The 25,793-nt window shown below is 44.6% G+C and overlaps 1 protein-coding gene across 1 annotated transcript in view; it reads left to right on the top strand.

Moving 5' to 3' along the window:
* Positions 1 to 25,793, top strand: part of LOC139049438 (proto-oncogene tyrosine-protein kinase receptor Ret-like) — a 379,568-nt gene that overhangs the window by 264,756 nt on the left and 89,019 nt on the right. Inside the window, exon 3 of the mRNA XM_070524812.1 lies at positions 20,502 to 20,798. Coding sequence (XP_070380913.1) covers positions 20,502 to 20,798 — 297 coding nt within the window. The remainder of the gene's footprint in view (positions 1 to 20,501; positions 20,799 to 25,793) is intronic.

Here is a 25,793-nt window from a genome sequence, read left to right as displayed (position 1 = left end):
ATTGCGAGGCAAAATGAATTCACCGTATATATAGTGGCATCAGATTCACATATAAAAAGAGCACCTATAGTCGTCTGCTCAACAAAGCGGGAGTCATGCAATTATCATAAGGGAATTATCCTAATTTAAATTGTATGACGTCCCAAGATATGAGTGCATGCTTACGATTATTTTTCCTCCTGCTGAGCGATGTTCATGCCACCGCGTTCATGTTTCGTGTTATCACAAAGACAGCGGAGTATTCAACACTTCGTGACAAGTCGCTAAAGCATGGCGTGGCATTCACGTCTCGCTGCTACCATTTCATTTGTATAAAACGAGGTAAAATGCTTTTTGTGATGTACTCGAAACACCAAGCACAAAATGGACATGATTGTGGAGAGCGGAGGGTGCGACAATCACACATCGCGCGCTCGACACAGGCAGTCAGTGATCTCACCCCAGCGCAACGACGACAGCACAAGGCTACTTCCTTTGTACATTCTCAAAACATGCAGACTATAGTATTTACGACTGTGCTACAACCACGGAAGAAACGGTTCTTAAAGATTTTCACGTCGTATACGTACATGTACAGTCAACCACAAAATTTTACGGAGGACGAGATCTGACAACAGACTGAATATCTGCGCAGCCTCACAACGCAGCCTAGTATTAGCCTTTACAGCCTCTACCAGTATATGTGAACAACATTGCGATGGTCGGTTTTACTGACTACAAGCTGCTCAGAAAATGAATATTTTCTGAGATCCCGCTGTCCGTAAACTTTTGTGGTTGACTGTACACACGTAGCGCCTAGCACACGACGCGCGGCACAATCCACACTACGTGGGGTTCCGCCTGTGCCCGCTAGGGGGCGACTCTGCTCGATCTCTTAGCCAATAGCTTGCTGGCGTCGCTAATCCAACTTGTCCTTTCTTGCAACGTTACCACGTTACTGTGATGTTCACAGCAAGGTAACCACACTGGCGACACTTGGGCAAGGACGACAAAAGAAAGGTCTGTTCCACCATTGCGTGAACGTAACGAACTTCCATAGCTTGCGTGGCACTCTTTATTTAAAGCCGCCTTATCATAGAGGGCAAGGGTTATCACGCGTGAGCGCGTGCTGTGGGGAAGCGCACGATAGAACAGCTACCTGCAAGAAATGTCGCAACGATTAATGCTGTGAATATTTGCTTTATATTACGACATCGGTGGGCATCAATTTTCCTACCACACAGCTCAAAGCCAAAAATATCCGCCAGTCCACTTCTGTGAAGGTGGTTGGTCAGCGAAATATTAGATATGTTGCTCCTAATCTACGGCAACTTGTTAAACACTGATCCCATGATGTGCGCCCATTACGCACATTGCTCTTCAAGATGATAAATGACACAAACACACGTTTCAATGCACTTTACAGAACCTTGATTTTATTTATGACTTTGAAATTACTGCTAGTATTGCTTTGTGCTCGCTATGATACATGCATATGTTTTCTGTTCTTATTTGAGAAATGTTTTTGGTCAAAGCTAAATCGATGCGTGACCCGTGTGCAGTAGTTGATTGAATCGTATTGTTGAAGTAACCGAGGCCAAAGTCTTCCACAAAGTGGGTGAACAACTGCTTTGTTTCTAGTTTTGAGATGGCAACGTTAAAGGGTCACTAAAGGCAAATACTAAGCCGACGTAGACTGTTTATATACCATTCCAGAAACCTCGTAACGCTTATTTTATGCCAACAAAAGACTTAGTTTACGAGAAAAGTGCATCTGAAGGGTCCGAATAACCTTTTCTAAATTTGGACCTCTCGCCACCCAACCGGGGGAGTGGTGACGTTGCATACGCCATCACCACCCTTTGCTGCCATCGGTGAGTAAAACGGCGCCCGACAGACGGCGGTACCGAGCCAAGACAGAGCGATGCTCATTATAAATTATAAAGACGCCAAATAAACGTACACACACAGGAGAAGAGAACGGGACAGGGCGCCCTGTCCCGTTCTCTTCTCCTGTGTGTGTCCGTTTATTTGGCGTCTTTATATTTTATAATGAACAGCTACCAACTAGCCCAGCAAGAAGTGCTTTTAAGACAGAGCGATGCATTCGCCGCTGCAGCTGCTTTTTGGTCAAGTGGCGTAGAGCGTTCGGGCATCCCGCGACATCATATGGAAGTTGAATTCTCCATTCTCTGCTACTTGCAGTTTGTGCGAGTTTCGCGAGCCAGCAAAACCAGCACAGCGCTACCCGATAACGACATCACTGTGGGTGGCGCGGAGTCGAGCGGAAATGAAACCTTTGGATCGCCCGTTTCGTTGTGAAGGGCGATTTCAATGAGTTCGTTTGTTTAAGGATGCAATAGAACTGGACAAGTAGCATTTTATTTCGTCTTATAATACAACACAATGATGTTTTTTGCAACGAGTGGTTGATTACTAGTGACATAATTCAAATGAGGAGTGCCTTCGTCGTCGGGCAAGTGTGTGAATGTCCCGGGGTAGTCTCTAATCATGGCTCCTGCATTTACCTCAATTTCTCGCTTATTAAGGCTCTGTTCGCGATAATATTGACGCATTAGAGATTATTTAGCACTAATCTATCACTTTAGCTTAACTTAATATTTGCCTTTAGTGTCCCTTTAAGATCTCCGACAACGACCACCGCCGAGGGATTGGCGGCAACGTACGTTGATCAACGCGGAGGTGCGCCCATCTCCTCATCAATCACGTGGTTTGACGCATAGAGTTCTCTACGGTATACTAGAAGGAAATCTGGCGCTGCAATCGTTGAGCGACGAGGGGAATGATGGGAAGTACATGGATTTGTCTGATATTCGTGCTTGTGGATTCGGTTGTTCTTGTAGATTCGTTTATTACGCTTTGTATGACTTCATTGCCGTAAATTTCAGAGCAATTTATACTTTCCTGAATGCAGAAGGTGCTGCGAACACGCATATTCGCTACTAATTGCTACGATTTATCTTGTCGACGTGGCCAAATCGAAATGCGCCAAGCGTGTCAAGGCACTGACCGGCCCACGATAAATCCGCAAGGGCGTTTCATATCGTTTGTCAATGCATGATTCCATGGAGTAATGGTTTCTATGTCGGGCTTCTGTGCTAGAGGCTCTGTGATCGAATCCTTCCGTCGGATGATTTTAAGTATGTTTATTTAATTGTTTATTACGCAGTACATTGCTCAAAATAACTAGTTTACAAAGTCCCGAAGGCGCTTGAAGCCAGAAGGACGAAGTTTAGGCAAAACCGTGTACCTCCCGTAATTCCCATGCTGGCTCAACCGCCCCCATTGCAACTCCCGTAGACAACAGAGAACATTAAAATGGGGGCCCCAAAAGTTTGAGGCCCCAAAAGTTTGAGGCCCCAAAGAGCTTTGCGGGTGTTAGCATTGGGGCACGCAGGAGTGAAGAGCTTTATAGAATAGGGCTCCGCGTTTGCGGATAGCGCCTGCAGCGCCACTTTGGCGTCGAAGAAACGCTGTTATGAAGAATTAAATAAAACACATCATTTTATGATAAAAGTAATTCTGACACTTGTGTTTCCACGTTTAATTACAATTTGGAGGTTCTATTAGCAGCAAGCATATAGCTCCGGTTAGTTTTGAGTAACCAACTTTACGTGCCTTTACCAGCCAAGCTAAGCCGTGTTAGGCGTACGATCCATAAAAGCGACAATCGAATTCGGAATCAGTGGCGTCTAATTAATCAGTCTTCATAACGCACGCTAGTTGAGAGAAAGCGATAACCGCAGTCACTTCTAGCTGGCGAACTTGATGCGTTACCACGAATCGAACCCATGGAGTTTGGTACTAGGTTAGAGTCGTCACCTCGAAGGGTGCCGCCATGTTTTTTGACACACAGCTTTTGGGGACCCCGCCTAATCAGTGAAATAGCATGCCCGACGCAAAACCCAAGCGTAGTTTACGTCTCGCGCATGCGAAGTGGCTTCGACGCTGTTTGTTTGGGGCCCAAACGTTTGGGGCCCCTATTCTAAAACTCTCTACTATAATGCCAGAGTTCCCTCTAGTAATTATTGTATAAAACTCTATGGTTTCACGGAGGTTTTCATTTGTGCGCTTCATATAGAAACCTAGTGGTTTGGATAAAAGAATATTTAAATGATCGAAAACAGTCACTGCGTTTGGGTGGCAGTTTACCGAGTCCACTTCGAGTACTTTCAGGTGTTCCTCAGGGTGCGGTGTTGGGCCCGCTCTTATTCCTGATATATATTAATGATATTCTAAGTGTAGTTGAATGGCCGAGTAAGTTGAAGCTTTTCGCGGATTATTGTCTAATTTATTGCACCGTAACCAATGTGGAGGATCAACTGAGAATTAGTTGTCTACCTAGATAATTGCAGTCAGTGGAGCAACCTTTGGGGCATAGAAATCAACTACACTAAATCAACGTACGCATATCACTAAAAGAGTAAACTTTATACCTTTTAACTATCATATTGATGGTAATTTATTAGTTCATGCTAGTCAAATTAAATATCTAGGTCTTACAACAAGGCAAACTCTGGCATGGCATATGCATATAGAAAACGTGTGCTCGAAAGCGAATCAGAGACTAGGATTCTTGTGGAAGAGACTAGAGCAAGCTACGCGATATATAAGGCTGATCGCTTACAAGACTTTCATTAGGCCGTTGCTAGAATATGCCTCGGTCACCCTCATAAATAAAGACTAAAAACAAATTCAGAAAAAATTCAACGCCGCACTGTGCGCTGCATATGTTCCAAGTGCCGTCGGTTCATACACAAATATGCTGCAGTCCTGCGAATTGGAACCGCTAGAAGCAAGAAAGCTAAAGAATCGGATCAAAATCTTTTTTTTTTGTTCAGGTACTGCATGGACGACTTCAAATTGATAAGTATTTGTATGTAACACTGCCGAAGAAACGAAGCCTTTGGGTTAATCACAATTATGTTTTACAGTCATACTTTGCTCGCAGTTGTCTGTTTCGCTATTCATTTTTTTCCAGCCGTAAATGAACTGTGGAATGAGTTCCCAACCTTTGTTGTTAACTCAAGCGATGTTTGTCAGTTCGAACAATCCTTAGATACGTATTTAAAGGATTACGCTGCCTCTGGATGTACTTGTTTACCTGGTATGCGTGTGTATTTTTTAACCCTCCCGGTAAAAACCCTCAATAGAGGGTCAACAATGTTAATTAATTAATAAATTAATTGTACTTCTAAAATACGTCTGTTCTTAAATTTACATCGCCAGAAACAGTCCCCTGCAATGCAACAAGAACTTATGTTGCTCGACTAGGTGTATTATTCAACCTCATGCGAACGTTCGAGTAATTCGCGACTGCCATTTTATTCTTTAGCCGTTTGGTCGTTCTCTATTCGTAAATTGACTTTGTAGATTTTTGGTGGCAGTTATACGTAACGCCTCGATTTTATTTTGAAGTACTTAGACCTTCTGCTGTGCAATAATTGCACTACACGCAAGTTATCTTGTGTCTACAGATTAATAAACGTGAATTATTGCATATCCTCCTAATCACACGCCGATTACGAGAATCTACAGAACTGTTAGTATTATTGTGAAATTATTCTTGTCGTGTTTGATGTTGTATCACATTGTTTTGCTTGCAAACGTTTCTATGATAAGCTCGAAAATGAAACCGGACCGTTTGTCGATGAATGATCTAAAGTCCGGTATTACAAAATTATTTATAGCAGATATCCTACCTATGTCACTTTGATACACATGGCTGGACCACTGTTGTCCGCCTATAGTTAGGCAAGTAGAATACGTTGGCAGTATTTATGTACCGGTCGTGTTTTTTTTTTCTTTAATCGTCTAGCAGCTCAGTGAACGATACTTCAAATAGCAGCACAGAACGCAGCGCGGTTTTAACGATGCATAGATCGCTCTGGCCAAATCCAGAGAGACGACTTTCCCGGTAATACAAGAGCAGAAAATACATTTATGCTCTCATCGCTCTTGTTTCTCTAACCATGCATGTGTCCTGGAGTAATCTTCCTACGGCTTCTGTCCTTTCTTCAGAGCACGAAGGCAAATTTCGTTAGCAGCTGCATGTACCAAATATAAGAATAATGATGCACGTACCAGTTGTAAGAATATTGATGACCGTCTCGCCGTCAGGAGGCGCTGTTATTGTGCGCTATCCTCATCTATCATTTAGGCGCGTCTTCCAGTTTATCTCACGCATAGTACATTTCCTGCCATGCGATAGAGTAACCTGACTGGTAACTTTCTTTTTTCGCTCATGACGCCCACGCGCACACACTCTTGACGTTCTTTTTTTGCACCACCACCCCTTTTTTTCTGTTTTAGGCATACCGAAAAGGAGGAGTGAGTTTGAACGGAAATTTCAGGTAGCTTATCAATACAGGAGGCGCCACATTTGGTGGACTTTTTCTTTACAATAGCAAAAGTGTCGCGTCTGTGCGTAAATGCTGCTATCTTTTTTTTTCTTTTTCATGTTCTCATGTTTGTTTGTTCTTTATTTCGCCAATGCTACCTGCCTCTAACTTTATTAAGCCATACCCTGCCACTGTATCAAGCATGTGTGCAGAAATAGTTCTGGACAGGCAATTAGTTCACTTGCTATGGCCGCTCGTTCTCGAACGACGCATGCCCACCCGGAACCTCTCTCAAAACGTATAAATACTCTCTTTCTTACCACCTTCTTTAAGTGTGGCGAGCTAAATGAAAGACGAGTATTGTCCGTTGGAGGATGTGCATAATAAGCATCGCTAGCGTAATTACTCCCTAGCCTCGCTATATCATGCTTGCATCTCTCTAGCGCCACCGTAGACAAAAAAAAAAAGATAGTTTTAGATTAAGGGACGCAAACCGGCCTTGCGTATACCTAAGAACACAAATTCTGCTTGGATTTCGCTAGGACCCAAGCGACTTGCGTACACAAGCGAAACGCAGGCCTCTTGTGTTCCGTAATCTAAATCTAAATATGAGGACGGCCGTATGAGCCGTTAGAGGAAGAACAGTTGCTCCTCACCGGCCTTACTCGATGGTCACCCTGTCGCGTTTGTATTTATAGGGCCGGATGGCACACCACGTCATTAGCCGTCACGTCGTCCTTGCATCTTCATTGCAACAGCCGAACAATCTTTGAAGTTTTGCAATTTTCGGCGAAGATATTAGCCCATCGCTGGTCGGCGTTTTTCGTGCCCGCGTCCGTCAGCAAAAACGTGGGCCGATCCCGGTTGCAGTGCCGGGCAGGAGCTCGTACCCCCGCAAGGCTTCAAGCACTCGGCAAAGAGAAAAATACATGCATTCTTTGGAATCGGGCATATACCATTCAGAACACCATCCGTTTCAATAAAGAACCAGCAAAACACAAGCATTTGAACCACATAATCGATAATGAGGCGCTCCTGGTAACAATGCGAAGCACGTAGCGCTCCCCGCATATATACGTTTCCCGATAAAGGTTACTGTTGCACTAGCTGCCGCGGTGACAGCAGATTGCGACGTGGGGAGTAACGTCGGCATTTCTCATATAAAAATAACGAGCCTAGCAACTAATTTCGTTGTTGTTGTAGCACCACTATGGATACGCAGCGCATAGTTAGTTAAAACTCCCGAGGAGCAGCGTGAATATACGAGGAGCGGCAAAGGGAAAAAGAAACGGCTATACGAGAAGCGGCGGCGTGCTGCCCAAAATAACCATTACTCCCATTACTGACATTGCTCTGAATTACCATTACTACCATTACTCTAAAGTAATAGAGCGCTGCATGCCCCCCTTAGTAGTTGTAGTGGTGGTTTTCAACAGTTTCGCTGGACGTCCACTTTCGCAGGGCCGGGATGGCGAGCCAATTTTTTTATGTGTGAGAACTAGTAAGTATACCGAACAAAATGTGTAAGACGTTCATGCAGAATATTTTTCGAAAGGATGGTGATGTCGAGAGACGTTGTTATAGCTTCACGGACCAAATATTATTTTCTGCGTGGCCGCTATGCTGGCAGACCATCGAACAGAGTGAATAGCGGGAACAGAACAAATAATTCGCTCTCTTTTTCTGGGCCACAGCAACGTCAGAGGCAGCGCTGAGTGGCTGCCAGTGCAGTTATAAGAAATCTCAGCACACGTACTGTGACCGGAGATGGCGCATGCGATGTCCCGTGACCGCGGCCCCGCTCCACTTTTTATATGCTTCACTGCATAATACAACTGTACAGCGGCAAAGGTGTCTTAAGAAACCCGTTTATTATGTTATGCATATTAGACCTTTGCCCTACGCGCACACCTCAAAGCATGTGTCGGTCTGAAGTGAAATGAATTAGGCCTACACTTCCTACACATAGAGTGTAATAGAACTTTCTTTTTTTTATATTCTGGTTCACTGTACTACTCATAAATGGCTTGGATTTATATCTGACTTCGGCTAGCTAACTAGCACATAATGGCAATTGCGATACGGCTGTGCTGCATGACGTTTTTCAATCTTCTCGTACAATCGGGAGGATTGGTCGGAACTCAGGAGTCTTCCGGACAAAACGGGAGAGTTGAATCTACATATTATAATAATCCAAATCGCGCTTATAAACTAAAATGTCCCCCCATATGCTGCTGGTTATTAAAATGAAGTTGTGCTTTGTTGGTGGTGAGGGAGCACATTAATAACGGTTGCGACCTCTTTGCGAGTACCACGAGTATACGCTTACTATTTTTAGTTAGTAATGTTACTTCCACTACCTACCTAGGTAGGCAATATTGTGAAAAAAGTTTGCAACCCTGAAGCCAGTAACTACTACAACCTTGTTTCTAAATGTGTAGGTCTGAATCGTCGCGTCTCATTTCGGTCTGCTGTCGGAAGATGTGGTACGATATGGGGAAAGAGCGGTCCCTCTCCCCTATAGCTGACTGTAACGCGTCGCATGCAGCGCTGCCGTCGAATCTGCCATCGCTACACACGTGCTCATAGGCGGACGGTGATATAAACACACCACTTTTTCTGTTAGTATAATGCTGACGGCACGCGAAACTCAGATGTGCTCAGAGATTATATATCGGCGCGGGTCCACTGGTGCGATGTCCTTTGCGGTTGACCTTTGAGGGCCGGGCAGTCGGCGTCGAGTGCAGGCGACTCCAGGCAACTCCCGGCCGTGTCAACGCCCCGACGGGCAGCGTGATTGGTCCACGCGGCGATGGGCGCGAAGGGACCATCTGCAGCGCGCGTCGTCGCTCATCACCAGCACGGGTCACCAGGGGAGGCGACAGCGCCGCGCTCATCGACGGCCTCGCTGACGCGGTGTAGCGCGAGAACGATAGCCCCGGCCCTCGCTGCGGGCGCAATTAACGAGCGCTGCCGTCTCGGCAGCCCGACCATGGGGAGCTGCCCGCGCCGCTGCTCCCGCCGCAGGGGCAGCGGGACAAGCGGCGGCCGAGCAGATCGTGTGGGTGCGCACGCAGCTGTGGAACGCTGCCACGCGAACGTCTCCATCGAGCCCGATTAGCGGCGCCTAACGGGCCTTCTCGGTTAATCGGCCATTATGGAGTTTATAGATGACACGTTATTTGGCGGATAAAGATCGGCGACTTTGCGAAGAGAGACCACCCGCGTGGTTGTTAGTGCTTAACATGGTTATTAGCAAGATGGCCGTCACTCTGTTTTTGTCATCCCATTTGCCTTCACGCTGTAATTTGTCTATTTAGTCTCAATAAGTGGTCTCAACAATGGAGCAACATATAATTGGCATAAAGTGGGAAAAGTCTAGTATGTACCGCAAAGTTATTGAGACAATGGCTGGAGGCTACACTCCGACAAGCGCGTTGATAACATGACACCCACACCAACAAGGACGAAACTCTACCCTTGCAAATGAATTAAGCTTGTCGATAATCTTGATACTATCCATGATGGAAAAGAAATGCAAAAAAACAAGTACGGCTGTGGAAACAATTGATCGATAAACATCCCAGTTAATAGAATCAGTATTTATTCACGATGTGTTCCTCAACGTCTAATTGGCAATAGTCCCGTGAATCAAATGAGTCAGCCATTCTCGCTAATTAAATTCTGTGTCGACTATTGTCTGTGGGCACATTTCGCGCTCAAAGTTCGCCTTCTGTGGGAGCAGCTCGGTATTTGAATTCGCTGACATCGCTATCGGAGAATGTACACGTATAGTGACGAAAATCACACTCCCGAGTTGCTTCTAACTGTTTTGCCTTCTTCGGGATGTGGATCTCAACTCCACATTCTTTCTGACCTACCTATGCCAGTAAACACAGATGTTTAATGTAAAACGTGTAGTTTCGCTAATTTTTTCAAGTGTACAAACAAAACAATTCTTAAACCCATTACTCGAATGAATGTTGGTGCGCCGTCTTAGGGGTGGGGAGGTTAGGAGAGGCTGCGGATTTATTTTGACCCCGTGGGGTTCTGTAACGTGTACGTAAATATAAATACGCGAGCATTTTTTGCACTGCGTCCTCATTGGAATGGAAATGTCACAGCCAGGAATCGCAGCCACAAGCTCGTGCTTAAATCTTCGCACATAAAATTTTAGTGAATGATCAGCCCGAGCAAAAATAATCTCAGACCACTTGCAAAAACAACCCTCGGGTACAGCACTCTGAGGTCGCCTTCACACTAGCCGAGTGCGTCAATACCGTCGTGGTGTTTGGAAGTATCCATATAATGACTCCTCAGTCTTACTTTGTGTTTGCTACACTGCCTCTGGCTCATCCTCACCAGTATATACTCTAAGCTGCCAAAATAATGACCATAGGCACGATTAACATGAAATAATCAAAACAAAAATATATGCCGTTTTGCTTTTGTGAGCGTAAACGTGGCCTTGTGACGCGTTAAGTGAGGGCTGAGCGTTCGCACTTTGCGCAAGCAACACAATTAACATATGTAAAACAGCATGCTCTGGCTATTCAACAACGAGTGGCGCGTTCGATGAGCAAGAAATAACCATTCGGAAGTAAGCAAAGCAATAGAAAGAGGCACAGGCCATATACGTATATGGCTCACGCAGGAATGGTTTCATCTCTTCGCTAATGGGCTCTGACATTCACAATTCGCCCAAGAGGGATGACTGCCATTTCTTGCACTCCACATGCAGCATACTCCAGTGCCAGTTTACTTAATGGAGCAGACGTTCGAAAAACAGGATTGCAGTATATACCATGAATCCGCGTTGCCAGTGCACGTGCATGTTTGGCGCTAGCGGGTATCAATTCGTGCTCGAATACTCCCTCAGACATCATTGCTGAAACATGGAACAATCTAGAATACTCAGCTTAACCTCCCCAGACTTCCTTATTGTGACAGCTGTCATTGCTTCGCCACTCTTTTCGGAGAATAGCGGCGTTCAAGGGGGCTGCGGAACACGATAATCTGGCATGAGGGCAGCTATTCGCGTGCCGGTGCGTGAGTTTCCCCGTCAATCAGGATAACACCGGCATTTCTGACATGTTTCGACATCCCAAAAGCTCATTTAGATGCATTGCGTCATGTGTTTTCGTATGCAATTTCTGTGGAACGCATTAGCGGAAGCTCGTTTTCCGTTGCTTCTGTACGAACTCAGTGAAAGATTTTATTGTTTAAAAGTGCAACCATTTGGGCCCAAACAGTTAATCTACTAATAAATTTGGCTACATTTCGGGCAGTGGATGCCGCGAGTAGTAGGTAGACGCTATGCATCGCTGGTAATAGCTTGACAGACCGCAGAAAAGTGCATGATCTGCCTTGGCAGCGAAACTACCAGCTTTCATCTCGAGACCAACGCAAACGCAAAGCCATGTCTGGAAAAGTACGCTGGGTATGAGTAGGACTACGTTCTTTCGATGTCCTGTTGCCTGCAGTATGAGCTGCAACGCGTGAGCCGTGGCCGGGGTGCTCTCTGGGTCGGCTTTATTTACAGCAGAACTCATCTCACCAAGACTGTCACTAGTAGTCCTATTAGTAGTGAGCAATGTAGCGACGCACCGCATTTCTGAAGTCACGCTTATTTAAGATTTGTAGTGTCAATTCTGAGACTTCCGTTGCTTTAGCTATATGCGACATACTGCAGTATCATTTCACTGTGCTACCCGCCGTGGTTGCTCAGTGGCTATGGTGTTGGGCTGCTGAGCACGAGATCGCGGGATTGAATCCCGGCCACGGCGGTCCCATTTCGGTGGGGGCGAAATGTGAAAACACTCGTGTACTTAGATTTAGGTGCACGCTAAAGAACCCCAGGTGGTCGAAATTTCTGGAGTCCTCCACTACGACGTGCCTCATAATCAGAAAGTGGTTTTGGCACGTAAAACCCCATATATTTTTTTTTAATTTCACTGTGCTATGGTGCTCGTTTGTCAAGGTCGCCCATGAGCATTATGGCATGACGACGACTGTATGACGTCGACTCAGTGACGACAATGGAATGACGTAGGGGGGATTAACAAAGGCAGTATGACGGCTACGGTACGACGGCAATGAGATGACGAATTGTATAACGATGATAGCGTGACGACGATGACGACGACGACGTGAGGCAGTGGGAAGACGACGAGTGCATGATGACGATGACGTGACGACGATATCACGACAACCGGATGGCGAAGCCGGAGTGACAACGATGGCACGACCGCGACGCCATGACTACTATGGTGTGACCACGGACGTATGATAGCGATTAGACAGTAGACAGTTTTAGTTGCACGTACGTAGAGGCTTTGCGTACGTAGAGCTTCTACGTGTGAGGAGTGCGTATGCGTAGAACGTAGCGGGCGCGCGCGCGTCTCACACATAGACGCTCTACGTACGCAAAGCCTCTACGTACGTGTAACTAAAACTGTCTGTTATCTCACGACGCAGTGACGACGATGGCATAAGAGCGACATAATTAGGATTGAACTAATTATGTAAACTCTGGGATTTACTTGCCAAAACCATGATATCATTGCGAGGCACGCAAACAGACGAGGCACGCCCGTTACCTCGTCTGTTTTTCCTTAATTGTATAGCACTTTTCGTGCAAAATTGGAAACTGGAAACAAAAATCGCAAGGAGTTGAGAAATTAAGCGATCTACTAAAGGAGAGAGCCAACGCAACAACCAAACTGCAAGCAAAAGCGAATAATAAAAATGTTAACCGTTGTTTATGAGAATATTTATGGATCAACATCTTTTTATTTAAAAAGGAAGTAGAGAAAACGCCGCCGGAAGTGGAGAATAATTACTTGCTTTGAATGACGCTTCTACAGTTATCGGTCGAACCGCCTCACGTAGCCACTTCTCTGCTGTGCTTATGTGGGTGTTTTTCTAACCTTTTTTGGTGAGCGCAGTACGTCTAGAATCGCAGAGTCCTGCGCTCTACATGGTTGTATGGGACTGGCGGCCGCACAGCGTTACGCAATTCGCGGAATTGTCAAAACTGATCCACAAGGCGAAAATAACTGATATTCGAAACTATAACATGAGAAAGACTGAAGAAGGCGTAAAAAAATGAACGCAGCCTGAAATCAGTAAAAAAGAAATCTGGCATAGGACAAACCATCATGTATGCACTAAAAGATAAGAGGGATAATATCGTAAGCAATCTCGAAGATACAGTAAAAGCAGCGGAAAAATTCTAAGCTGATCTGTATACAGTACCCAGAGGAGTCACGATACCTCACTTAGAAACACTAATGAACAGGATACAGAAACTCTCCTATAACTAGCGATGAGGTCAGAAGGGCCCTGCAAGACATGAAACGATGAAGAGCGGGAGGATAAGGTGGAATAACAGTCGATTTAATCAAAGATGAAGGAGACATAATGCTTGGAAAACTGGCGGCTCTTTATACGAAGTGTCTATCGACTGCAAGGGTCCCAGAAAACTGGACGAATGCAGACATTATACTAATCCACAAAAAAGGAGACGTTAAAGAATTGAAAAATTATAGGACCATTAGCTTGCTCCCAGTATTATATAAGATATTTACCAAAATAATCCCCAATAGAATAAGGGCAACACTGGATTTTGTCAACCAAGGGAACAGGCTGGCTTCAGGAAGAGATACTTTACAATAGATCACATCCATGTCATCAATCAGGTTATCGCGAAATCTGCAGAGTACAATAAGCCTCTCTATGTGGTTTATATAGATTACGAAAATGCATTTGGTTCAGTAGAGATACCAGCAGTCTAGAGGCACTACGTAATCAAGGACTACAGAACGCTTACGTAAAAAGCTTGAAAAATATTGCTACATGCGTGTGGTATTTGTTTGTTTGAACGAGGTGCCTGGGCGCCATCACTCCAGAAAAGAGGAGGAAGAACGAACTAGGCTCGCGCTGTGAATCTAACCGGTCAGCGCTACAACCGTTGTTGTAAATATAATCTGTAAATGGTTTCTCGTCTTACTGGCTCGTCCTTCGCGTAAGAATATATACAGAGGTTCTACAGCTACCCTAATTCTACAGAAAAGCAGGGAGATACCTATAGGGAAATGGGTCAGACCTGCAGGGAGACACAATTTCTCCAAAGCTATTCACTGCGTGCTTAGAAGAATTCAAGCTATTAAACTGGGAGTAAGGATCAAAGGTAAAGATAAATAAGATAAGTAAGGATTAAAGGAGTAAGGATCGACGGCAAATATCTCAGTAACCTTCGGTTTGCCGATGACATTGTTCTATTCAACAACAATGCAGACGAGTTACAACAAATGATTGGAGACCTCAACAGAGAGAGTGTAAGAGTGGGGTTGAATATTAATATGCAGAAGATGACGATAATGATAAATAGCCGGGCAAAGGAACAAGAGATCAGGATCGCCAGTCGGCCACTAGAGACTGTGAAGGAGTACGTTTACCTAGGTCAATTAATCACAGGGAACCCTGATCATGAGAAGGAAATTCACAGAAGAATAAAAATAGGTTGGATCGCATATACGGCAGACATTGCCAGCTCCTGACTGGAAGCTTTCCATTTTATTGCAAAGTAAGGTGTGCAATCAGTGCATTTTGCCAATGCTGACATATGGGGCAGAGACTTGAGAATGAGTTAAGGACCGCGCAAAGAGCGATCGAACGAAGATTGCTAGACATAACGTTAAGAGAGAAAAAGAGAGCGGTTTGGATCAGAGAGCGAACGGGTATAGACGATATCCTAATTGACATCAAGAGGAAAAAATGTAGCTGTGCAGGTCATGTAATGCGTCGGTTAGATAACCGTTGGACCATTAGGGTTACAGAATGGGTACCAAGAGAAGGAAAACGCAATCGAGGATGACAAAACACCAAGTGGAGCGATGAAATTAGGAAATTCGCGGGCACTAGTTGGAATCGGTTGGCCCAGGACAGGGTTAAATGGAGATCGCAGGGAGAGGCCTTCGTCCTGCAGTGGACCTAAAACATGATGATGATGATGATGATGATGATGATGATGACGACGATGATGATGATGATGATGATGATGATGATTGTGGTGGTGGTGGCCCCCCCCCCCCCGAAAAAAATCCTGCGTACGTGCCTGGCGTAGCCCCGCTCTGGACAAGAAAATCCTGGCTGTCCGGCGTGCCCGCGACCGGGCCGGTGGGCTAGACCTGCCGGTCCCGACGTGGGACTAGCCGGGTGCGCGACGAGTTCACCGTCCTCGCCGAACCTGCAATAAAGTCTCTTAACTCACTCGCTCACTCACTGGGTCGGCGTAAGATAGATAGATAGATAGATAGATAGATAGATAGATAGATAGATAGATAGATAGATAGATAGATAGATAGATAGATAGATAGATAGATAGATAGATAGATAGATAGATAGATAGATAGATAGATAGATAGATAGATAGATAGATAGATAGATAGGCGGACGGGCGGGCGGGCAGGTTCAAAACGGATGAAGTAGGCAAAGAATGTTAATCGCGTTAAATAGTGGAGAGGGTTGAGTGATAATACACTGTCCCGCAATAGCTCCACTGCAATTTCACCGAAAATAGAGAGAGAGTAAAGATTTTAAAAAACTGAGAATAGTTAGTAAGTTTGGGCAGTGGTGCGTTGTGACGAAGCCTGCCGCGCTAAGGTGCAAGATGTCGCATTGCTTGGCGGGCCAGCGTATTATCGCTCTACGAGGAGAGTATATGATGGAAAGCACCGGGGTATGTGCATTGCTGGGATGTCGAAACCCTCTCCACCTGTTTTTCTTCGGGAGCGTCGCAAGTGAGCGCCACCAGCTTGATTCGAAGAGCACTCTCGCCATGGCTCGCGCATCTCAGCACATACTGAACGCAATAGTACACCTACGCAAGATAAGTTTTGTGAATACGGACACAGGCGTCGCCGGAAAACTGCGCCCATTGTGTGACGGACAGTATAAGTTTGCAGAAACAAAGCTGCAATGCATACATAATGTACAAGATTTTATTTGATTTTTCTATTATTCTACAAGTGACTAGTGGTAAATCCTCCTGGAATAAAAAATTGACAGTGACTTTAGCCTACGCTAAAGAGGATGAAGGTGAAAAGCCTGCGCGCTTACGAGATTCATTAAATTATTTGACGTTCTCATTGGAATGCGTTGTTGCTTCCTATTGCTTTCTCACACCAAAGGCCGTGGGTTCGAATACATTAATTAACTATATCTTAATTAACCGTGCCTTAACTAAATTCGCCCTAATTAATACCAATCGTCGTGGGTTCTAATACATTAATTAACTATATCTTAATTAACCGTGCCTTAACTAAATTCGCCTTAATTAACACCAAAGGTCGTGGGTTCTAATACATTAATTAACTATATCTTAATCAACCGTGCCTTAACTAAATTCGCCCTAATTTACACCAAAGGTCGTGGGTTCGAATACATTAATTAACTATATCTTAATTAACCGTGCCTTAACTAAATTCGTCCTAATTAACACCAATGGTCATGTGTTATAATACATTAATTAACTATATCTTAATTAACCGTGCCTTAACTAAATTCGCCCTAATTAATACCAATGGTCGTGGGTTCTAATACATTAATTAACTATATCTTAATTAACCGTGCCTTAACTAAATTCGCCTTAATTAACACCATAGGTCGTGGGTTCTAATACATTAATTAACTATATCTTAAATAACCATGCCTTAACTAAAATCGTCCTAATTAACACCAAAGGTCGTGGGTTGGAATACATTAATTAACTATATCTTTATTAACCGTGCCTTAACTAAATTCGCCCTAATTAACACCAAAGGTCGTGGGTTCGAATACATTAATTAAATATATCCTAATTAACCGTGCATTAACTAAATTCGCCCTAATTAACACCAAAGGTCGTGTGTTCAAATACATTAATTAACTATATCTTAATTAACCGTGCATTAACTAAATTCGCCCTAATTAACACCAAAGGTCATGGGTGCGAATACATTAATTAGCTATATCTTAATTAACCGTGCCTTAACTAAATTTGCCCTAATTAACACCAAAGGTCATGGGTTCGAATACACCAATTAACTATATATTAATTAACCATGCCTTAACTAAATTCGCCTTAATTAGCACCAAAGGTCCTGGGTTCGAATACATTAATTAACTATATCTTAATTAACCGTGCCTTAACTAAATTCGCCCTAATTAACACCAAAGGTCGTGGGTTCGAATACATTAATTAACTATATCTTAATTAACCATGCCTTAACTAAATTCGCCCTAATTAACACCAAAGGTCGTGGGTTCGAATACATTAATTAACTATAACCTAATTAACCGTGCCTTAACTAAATTCGCCCTAATTAACACCAAAGGTCGTGGGTTCGAATACATTAATTAACTATATCCTAATTAGCCGTGCCTTACCTAAATTCGCCCTAATTAACACCAAAGGTCGTGGGTTCGAATTTATTGATTATCTATATCTTAATTAACCGTGCCTTAACTAAATTTGCCCTAATTAACACCAATGCTGGTGGGATCAAGTACGTTAATTAACTATATCTTAATTAACCATGCCTTAACTAAATTCGCCCTAATTAACACCAAAGGTCGTGGGTTCGAATACATTAATTAACTACATATTAATTACCCGTGCCTTAACTAAATTCGCCCTAATTAACACCACAGGTCATGGGTTCGAATACATTAATTAACTATATATTAATTAACCGTACCTTAACTAAACTCGCCCTAATTAACACCAAAGGCCGTGGGTTCGAATACATTAATTAACTATATCTTAATTAACTGTGCCTTAACTATATTCGCCCTAATTAGCACCAAAGGTCGTGGGTTCGAATACATTAATTAACTATATCCTAATTAACCGTGCCTTAACTAAATTCGCCCTAATTAACACCAAAGGTCGTGGGTTCGAATACATTAATTAACTATATCTTAATTAACCGTACCTTAACTAAATTCGCCCTAATTAACACCAAAGGTCGTGGGTTCGAATACATTAATTAACTATATCTTATTTAACCGTGCCTTAACTAAATACGCCCTAATTAACACCAAAGGTCGTGGGTTCGAATACATTAATTAACTATATCTTAATTAACCGTACCTTAACTAAATTCGCCCTAATTAACAGCAATGGTCGTGGGTTCGAATACATTAATTAACTATATCTTAATTAACCGTGTCTTAACTAAATTCGCACTAATTAACACCAAAGGTCGTGGGTTCGAATACATTAATTAACTATATCTTAATTAACCGTGCCTTAACTAATTTCGCCCTAATTAACACCAATGGTAGTGGGTTCGAATACATTAACTATATCTTAATTAACCGTGCCTTAACGAAATTCGCCCTAATTAACACCAAAGGTACTGGGTTCGAATACATTAATTAACTATATCTTAATTAACCGTGCCTTAACTAAATTCGCCCTAATTAACACCAAAGGTCGTGAGTTCGACTCCCACGACCTTTGGTGTGGGTCTGTTAACCTTTGGTGTGTCGCCAAGATGGCTACTCCTCACTCGTGGGGCCATTGTGAGCACGAAGATAGCACAAGCGTTACTGCGGCTGCATGGTTCCTGAAGTGAGAAAGACAAAGACCAAAGGGTCGGTGTCGCTGTTCTTGCTCGCGCTGGCGCTTGGCTGGAATTTCTCGGCTGCTCTCTGCGCTGTACCCGAGGTGGCTGCGATTCCAGCTAATAGTGAATATTGCTTGCGTACTTGTGTAAAAATTGGCCCTGGGAGTGTTATACACTGCCTTTCACGGCGATGGCGGCGGATATGGCCGGCGCCGCCATCGACGCCATCGACGCCATGCTCTGAGGCTTCTAATTAAATAAAGTGCCCTGTAGTTGCCTGAAGCATGATTAAATTGAAGGGTTGACACAAAAACGTTGCTTAGGATTTTCGCTTTAGCGAAACGGAATTGTGTGCAGTCTTAGGGTTCTTACTTTGTGCATACCTGAACGCGCGCCTCAAGAACCACGATATGTGATAAATTAATCGAACCAAAACGTCTAAACAAGCTGACGCTAAACAAGCTGATAAATGACAAGCTTTTTGCCATTTGCTTATAGTAGCCAATGTCCCTGTTTATTGGTAGGTCACATAGTCCTCGACATACGTTTTAAATAAGAGGAGCTGCCGAAAAACGGGGAAATTGTCTCTGTACATGTGGTAATTCTAGTTATCTGTTCTATTTGTTTGTTTGTTTGTTTGTTTGTTTGTTTGTTTCACTTGCGTATTCCAGGTTGAAGCACATTACACAGGCATATTCGTGTTCGTAGCTCAGCCCATACAAAAGTTGGCAGGCTGACCAAGTATTCGCTAAGCGTTTTATTCATAAAATCGTTTTATTATTGGCAAGTCGCCCGCATGTATATGTTCCCTATCAAAATTGGCTGTCTCCTGTTATTACGAACCACTGTAGCGTGCCAAACGCGTTCTAAATTCGGGCCCTAGCTGGTCTCGTATTCTCAAGAGCAGAAGCCAACAAACCGCGATGGTGAACATATTAACAAAGGAGACCGGCCAATGACAAGGAGTTTTTAGGTCAAGAAAGAGAGCGAGAGAAAGCATATCTGTCTGTCTCATTGATTGATTGATTGATTGATTGATTGATTGATTGATTGATTGATTGATTGATTTTGCTATTGATATTGTGAAGATCTTATATCTTCGCATCTATTCCCAAAATTACCTAACGAAAGCGCCATACGCCATTGGCCATCGCCATGGTCAGGACCGCCGTGATCGTCCAGTTATCAAGATGATTGCTACTTTTGTTAGTGACGGGCACCCTAACGCTCGCAACTGAGAAAACTTTCTTGCCTAGCAGAATTTCTGTGCAGATGGGCCATCTATAACGAGACTGAACGCGGGATTAAGAATCAAGGCCTGTATTCACGAAAAAAGCACTTATGCTGGAACTTTTCGTAAGATCAGACGACAGCCAATCGTGGTGCCGGACATGTTGTTAGTGATGACGGGATGGCTAATGGAAAACAACACTTACGAACGAGAACTTTTGCGAATTCGGCCCCAGTTTCATACCGTAAAAGTATCGTGCTTCGTTGCAACTTCTGTACAGACATTGTCTTTTGTTGTTGTCTTTTCTCCGCTTAGCTCGACCAGCAAACCGGCCAGCGGAGTGGAGTCTTGTCGTCGAAGCTCGAGTGAACGACGCCAATGGGACCACGAACAGTAGCCGGGCACAACTCCTCGTCATACTGCTGTCGAAAGAACAGCAATCCAAGGCATGCAAGTCCAGGCGAAAGATTTGCTTCGGTTTTGAAGACGGCCTCCGATTCGAATACTCGATCCACGAAGTGGCCATTGCCGGCACTGTGCTCGACCTCGTTAGGCCGCCAGCCACGCGAGCCCTCTGCCCGGATTTGGAACCAACATACGCCGTAAGCCAAGGTCAGTGCCCTTTAGAATAGCGCGAGCAAGACTTAAAAAATAACAAAAATACTTAGCCGGCCTCTAGGCACTCGCCCTTTACACTTGAGCTGTGTTAGCCATTCACTCACCAGTCACGACAGTGCATAGAAATGGCTTAAGTGTATCTGGATACATAAGAGAGTTTTAGACGCAGCTTATGCACGCTCCAGAACCTTGGCCTTGTCAGAAATAGTGCTATAGCAGCACTACACGTGAGCAGAATCCCATATTCTGCCTGGGTTCTTTTGTACGTACGACCGTCAATGTCCACTAAGGCTTTCCGTTTGCCTGTTTGCCGAGTAACACGTAATACCCGAGTGAAAAGTATAAGAAGGAAATTCGTAATAGCAGCCCATAACACTCCCCTTCCCTCTTAACACCCCAATGCTGTTCTCGTACTTTTATCAACCCCACCCCACTCCGCACACACATACACACGCGCGCGCAGGCACGCATTATTTTCTTTCTTGAATGAAATTACTGGTTAACGCTGCTACCAACTTGTGGCAGAGTGCTGCTGGAAAAAAATCTTAAAAGACAAAATCATTTTTATCAAACTCACTGCACTTCGGTCCAAAGTAATCTCTCTTTTTCGTATGTGTTTTTTTTTTCACAATAGCGTGTGTTCCATGCGTTAGTTATTCGGATGGCTGGTCTAACTTTAATAATCAGTCATGTTGCATATTAAGTCATGTATGCGCAGATTGTCAGGCTTGAGAAATTTGGCGCTTCGAGACAGTTTTCTAGATAACTGGCCTGTGCTAGTCAATGCTCGCTCAATTTGGAACAGAGCTGAACTAGGATGCTTGTTTAGGAACGTCATATGGCCAAAAGTACAGTCAACAAGAACGCACGGAAAGGTCCATGTGCCGTTGGGCACCTGGAACCGAATTGAAAAAGCTTTGCGGTCGTGAGTGTTGTTTGCCGTTGGCCGGTCGCCTCCGCTAATATAATGTCCAGCATCAGAATTGGCTGAACTCTTTTTTATTACGAGGTCACTTTTTTTCTTCTGGACACTAAATTAGCGAAGGCGAACGGCCAACTGTAAACACCAGTTACGAACGCGAAGCTTTGTGAATTTGGTCCCAGGTTCGCACGGAAAGGACACACAAGACACGCAGACCTTTCCCTTCTTTCTTGTTGCTCAGTAAGCGCGTTTTAATTGAACATGTACAGTGTTATGACTTTGCACCGGTGCCACCACTATTACGACTTTGAGGTGGTCCCGTAGCGCTCGTCACCCGTTTCGTGACAGAGCGTTGGTAGCGAAGACTCCGAGTCAGGCGTCGGTGAGAATAACAAAAGGGACTTTATACACTATATACAGGTCATTATACAGGACAGGATCGGATCGGCACTGAGGCCGAGAGCTCACAGCAAACGCGACTGTTCCCGCACGGCGACGTTCGGCGAGACTGCAACGCGTGACACATCTCTCTCCAGTCGAGAGCGGCACTCTGCCCCCGGTGGGTCGGCGGATCCGGTTTTCCAGGCGGCTCGTCGTGGCCTTATAATCCCCGAGAAACCATTGTCACTCAAACGGCCCAATACAAAGCCAGCACTCTACGGTCGTCCGAGAGGTCCAACCAGCGACCGCGCTGGCCACCCGGTTCAAAGTTCGCGCGCGCGGTGACCTCCAGGCGAAAGAAGGTGCGGCGCCGGGCTGTCTGGCACTTAGTGACACGTTCGAACATGTTGCTCGCCGATGCTTCTCCGCAGGACACCGCTGCCTGACGGCTCAGCATCTTGACTTGTCAAGGGAGAATTAGGGCGCTGTGTCTTTCGGCGCAGCCCCGGGTTTGTCCAAAGGGCGCTCGCAGGATAAATTCTGCATCTTGCCGATTCGGAATCCGGGCTTGTAGTAATGGCACAACAGCCAACAAGCCCCAGCCTTACCCCTTCTTTGAGCGTTGAGCTCTAACAGCCAACCCCTCCCCCCCCCCCATAGTGTCACTTAATTTTTTCCATCTGAAAATGAATTGATGTCCCCTCATTACACGCCATTTTCAAGCCGAGTTCAGACGACTGACGTACAGGTGCAGCTCTCGTACGCCTTGTTGTGGGTCTTGCGAATGACCTGATGCGGCGTGCCGCAGTGCTCTAACCATTCGATAAGTTTCCGAGAGGCCCAAACGGAAGTATCCTATGTAAGGTGAAGATTAAACGGGGCAAATGACACCAAACGGCCTAAGTACGACATGCCCTACTTTCTTTTACGTGATTGTAATGCCGAACGAAAAGTCTGGCCGCTGCGTGACGCTTCCCGAAAGTGCAACTGGAGCCCGTGCATGGTTCGAGGTAGTTGACCCTAGTCCCGAGAAATGCTTCTTGCAGCATTGGAGTGTCGTTCAAAGCGACCTGCCCCATCCAGCTGAGTGGCGCCGGATAGAGGCACCCATCGGAGAATACAGCCTATGGAGTGTCCCCATTGGCCGAACATGACGCCGCTTGCACGGGCGCCCTATACGATTGGGTGAACATGACGGCACCTGTACGGGTTCCCCAATTGGATGAACGCGACGACGCCTGCACGGGCTCGACGATTGGCTGAAAATGACGTCACCACGACGGACTGAAGGGGGTATAAGCCAAAGAACCATCGAGAAGAGAGAAACGTTCTTCTTGCCGCGGGCTGCAGCGCCCGATTTGCTGCCGGCCGTCGACGACTTTTAGTGTTATTTAATTTTGTTCTATTCCTGTACGTAATGTAAACAAACCTTCATTTCTTTAAGTTCCCTTCAACGTCGGCCAACTCCCGCGCTCAACTACAAGATCAAGTAATACGTAGAGCAAACAAATACATTTTGGGAACGTTCACTTGATAGTGTGACATTGGGAAAAATTATCTGACTTTACACAACCTTGCGAAATTAAACCCAATATTCAGCAAAGCGGTTAGTTCAGGTACGCAGCCCCAAACCTAATCCCTTTTTAAGCACACACTACCACCATAACTTATCTACCAAATACGCCCAAAGTTCTCTTTCGGCAAGAGTTCTACTCTTCCGACAATTAGTACAATTTCGAGAATTTTGTGACTCCCTCACTCGCCCTACAGCATTCAAATTACAGCGTTGCTCGTATAGAGCCTCAGAACGGGCCCGCGTTATTCTACTAAGACTGGGAAGCCAATGGTGGAGGCGTGCCACCAGTGCAATAAAATATGCTAAACTGAGGCGGCGGAAACATAGTCGTGAATTGAAAGCAAGTGTGATTGAAGGATGCAGTAGCAAAACATGCACCGGAGTCAGCCTCCTATAAATTTTACGTTGCAATGGTTTCTTCTTTTTTTTTTCTTTGCGCGTATCACTTCCGAAATAACGGTTATGGGCTGCACCATGCGGTGTGCACGTAAATTCGTAAATGCACACAGGGCTGCAATATTGTACTGGTGCTTCCGCCCGATTCTTTGGCCCTCTTATCATTCACTGTTCACAGCCGGCTGATCCCGCTGATAACACGGACGGAGCGTCGCTCTGACCACTGACGACGCGCGAAAAAGGACTAGCATCAGAAAAAGCATCACTGCAAAATCGGGGCCCTGAATTCAATTTTAACCACTCATTATTTACTTCAAAGAAAATACCAGCTAACATTGGCGCAGAAATAGAAGGCAGATGGGGTATGTCGTTTCAGTGCACATTCGTCAGGAAATGTTTCCATGCCCAGTGATTCTCGATGTACCAAGCAAATGAGGGCTCCAGAGACAAAGCTGCTGGACTGAACGTCGTCCGATCTAGATAATAAAGAATTAGCAGGTAAAGTTAATTGTAATGCGTCGGGCAATTTACCCTCTGGTGGCGCTTTCACGCAGTTATCTTTTGCACGGACTTCTGTACCTAAATATAAATATTCCGTGGCCATTTAGAGGGTAAGTGCGAGAGAAATGCGTTATCATTGTGTCGCACCTCATTATAGTCCCGGATCCATGTTTTAAAGCGCGTTCACTACATTGCAAAGTGTTGTTCAGTAGCTCACTCGACACACGTCCTACCTCTTCAAGGAGCGAAGTGCAATTGACGGTGGTCCGGAGCAGACCACTGTTCGTTGAACTACATACATACATACATACATACATACATACATACATACATACATACATACATACATACATACATACATACATACATACATACACACATGCATACACACATACATACATACATACATACATACATACATACATACATACATACATACATACATACATACATACATACATACATACATACATACATACATACATACATACACATACATCCATACACATACATACATACATACGTACATACATACATACATACATACATACATACATACATACATACATACATACATACATACATACATACATACATACATACATACATACATACATACATACATACATACATACATACATACATACATACATACATACATACATACATACATACATACATACATACATACATACATACATACATACATACATACATACATACATACATACATACATACATACATACATACTCGCACATACAGCATTTGGCGCGCAGTGACGATGCTATCGCCCTTGGATTTCATACGGAACACCACGGCGACAGCTGCGACGACAACGGCAGAAATGCTCCTGGAGTGTCCACATAATTTCTATTGCAATAAAAACAACACAAAAAATGTCTCGAACAGCCACGCTGGGCGCACTGTAGTGCAGAGTGGACTTGAACATTGGGTGCGTCATAGCAGACGACGCGGTCGTCGCCACCCTGAACAGAGTGAGCGAGAGAGCGCGCATCGAGGCCCCCTAGGAAAATGGCACGCTGAATTAACGTCAATACAATTCTCCGCAAGTAGAAATGTCGCGAACTACGGGCTAGTCTTGGAATTTCTGCTGTGTGGACATGACTTGAGTACCGACTAGCTTCATTCCTACAGTTGTAGCATATGCCCTAAATTAATTGATTAATATATTAGCGAGATTTAGGTAACAAC

The sequence above is a fragment of the Dermacentor albipictus genome, chromosome 1 (genome assembly GCF_038994185.2).
Source record: "Dermacentor albipictus isolate Rhodes 1998 colony chromosome 1, USDA_Dalb.pri_finalv2, whole genome shotgun sequence".
In the NCBI taxonomy this organism is placed as follows: Eukaryota; Metazoa; Arthropoda; class Arachnida; order Ixodida; family Ixodidae; genus Dermacentor; species Dermacentor albipictus.
The sequence above is the reverse complement of the archived record's forward strand: the minus strand, read 5'-3'. Positions and strand labels throughout refer to the sequence as shown.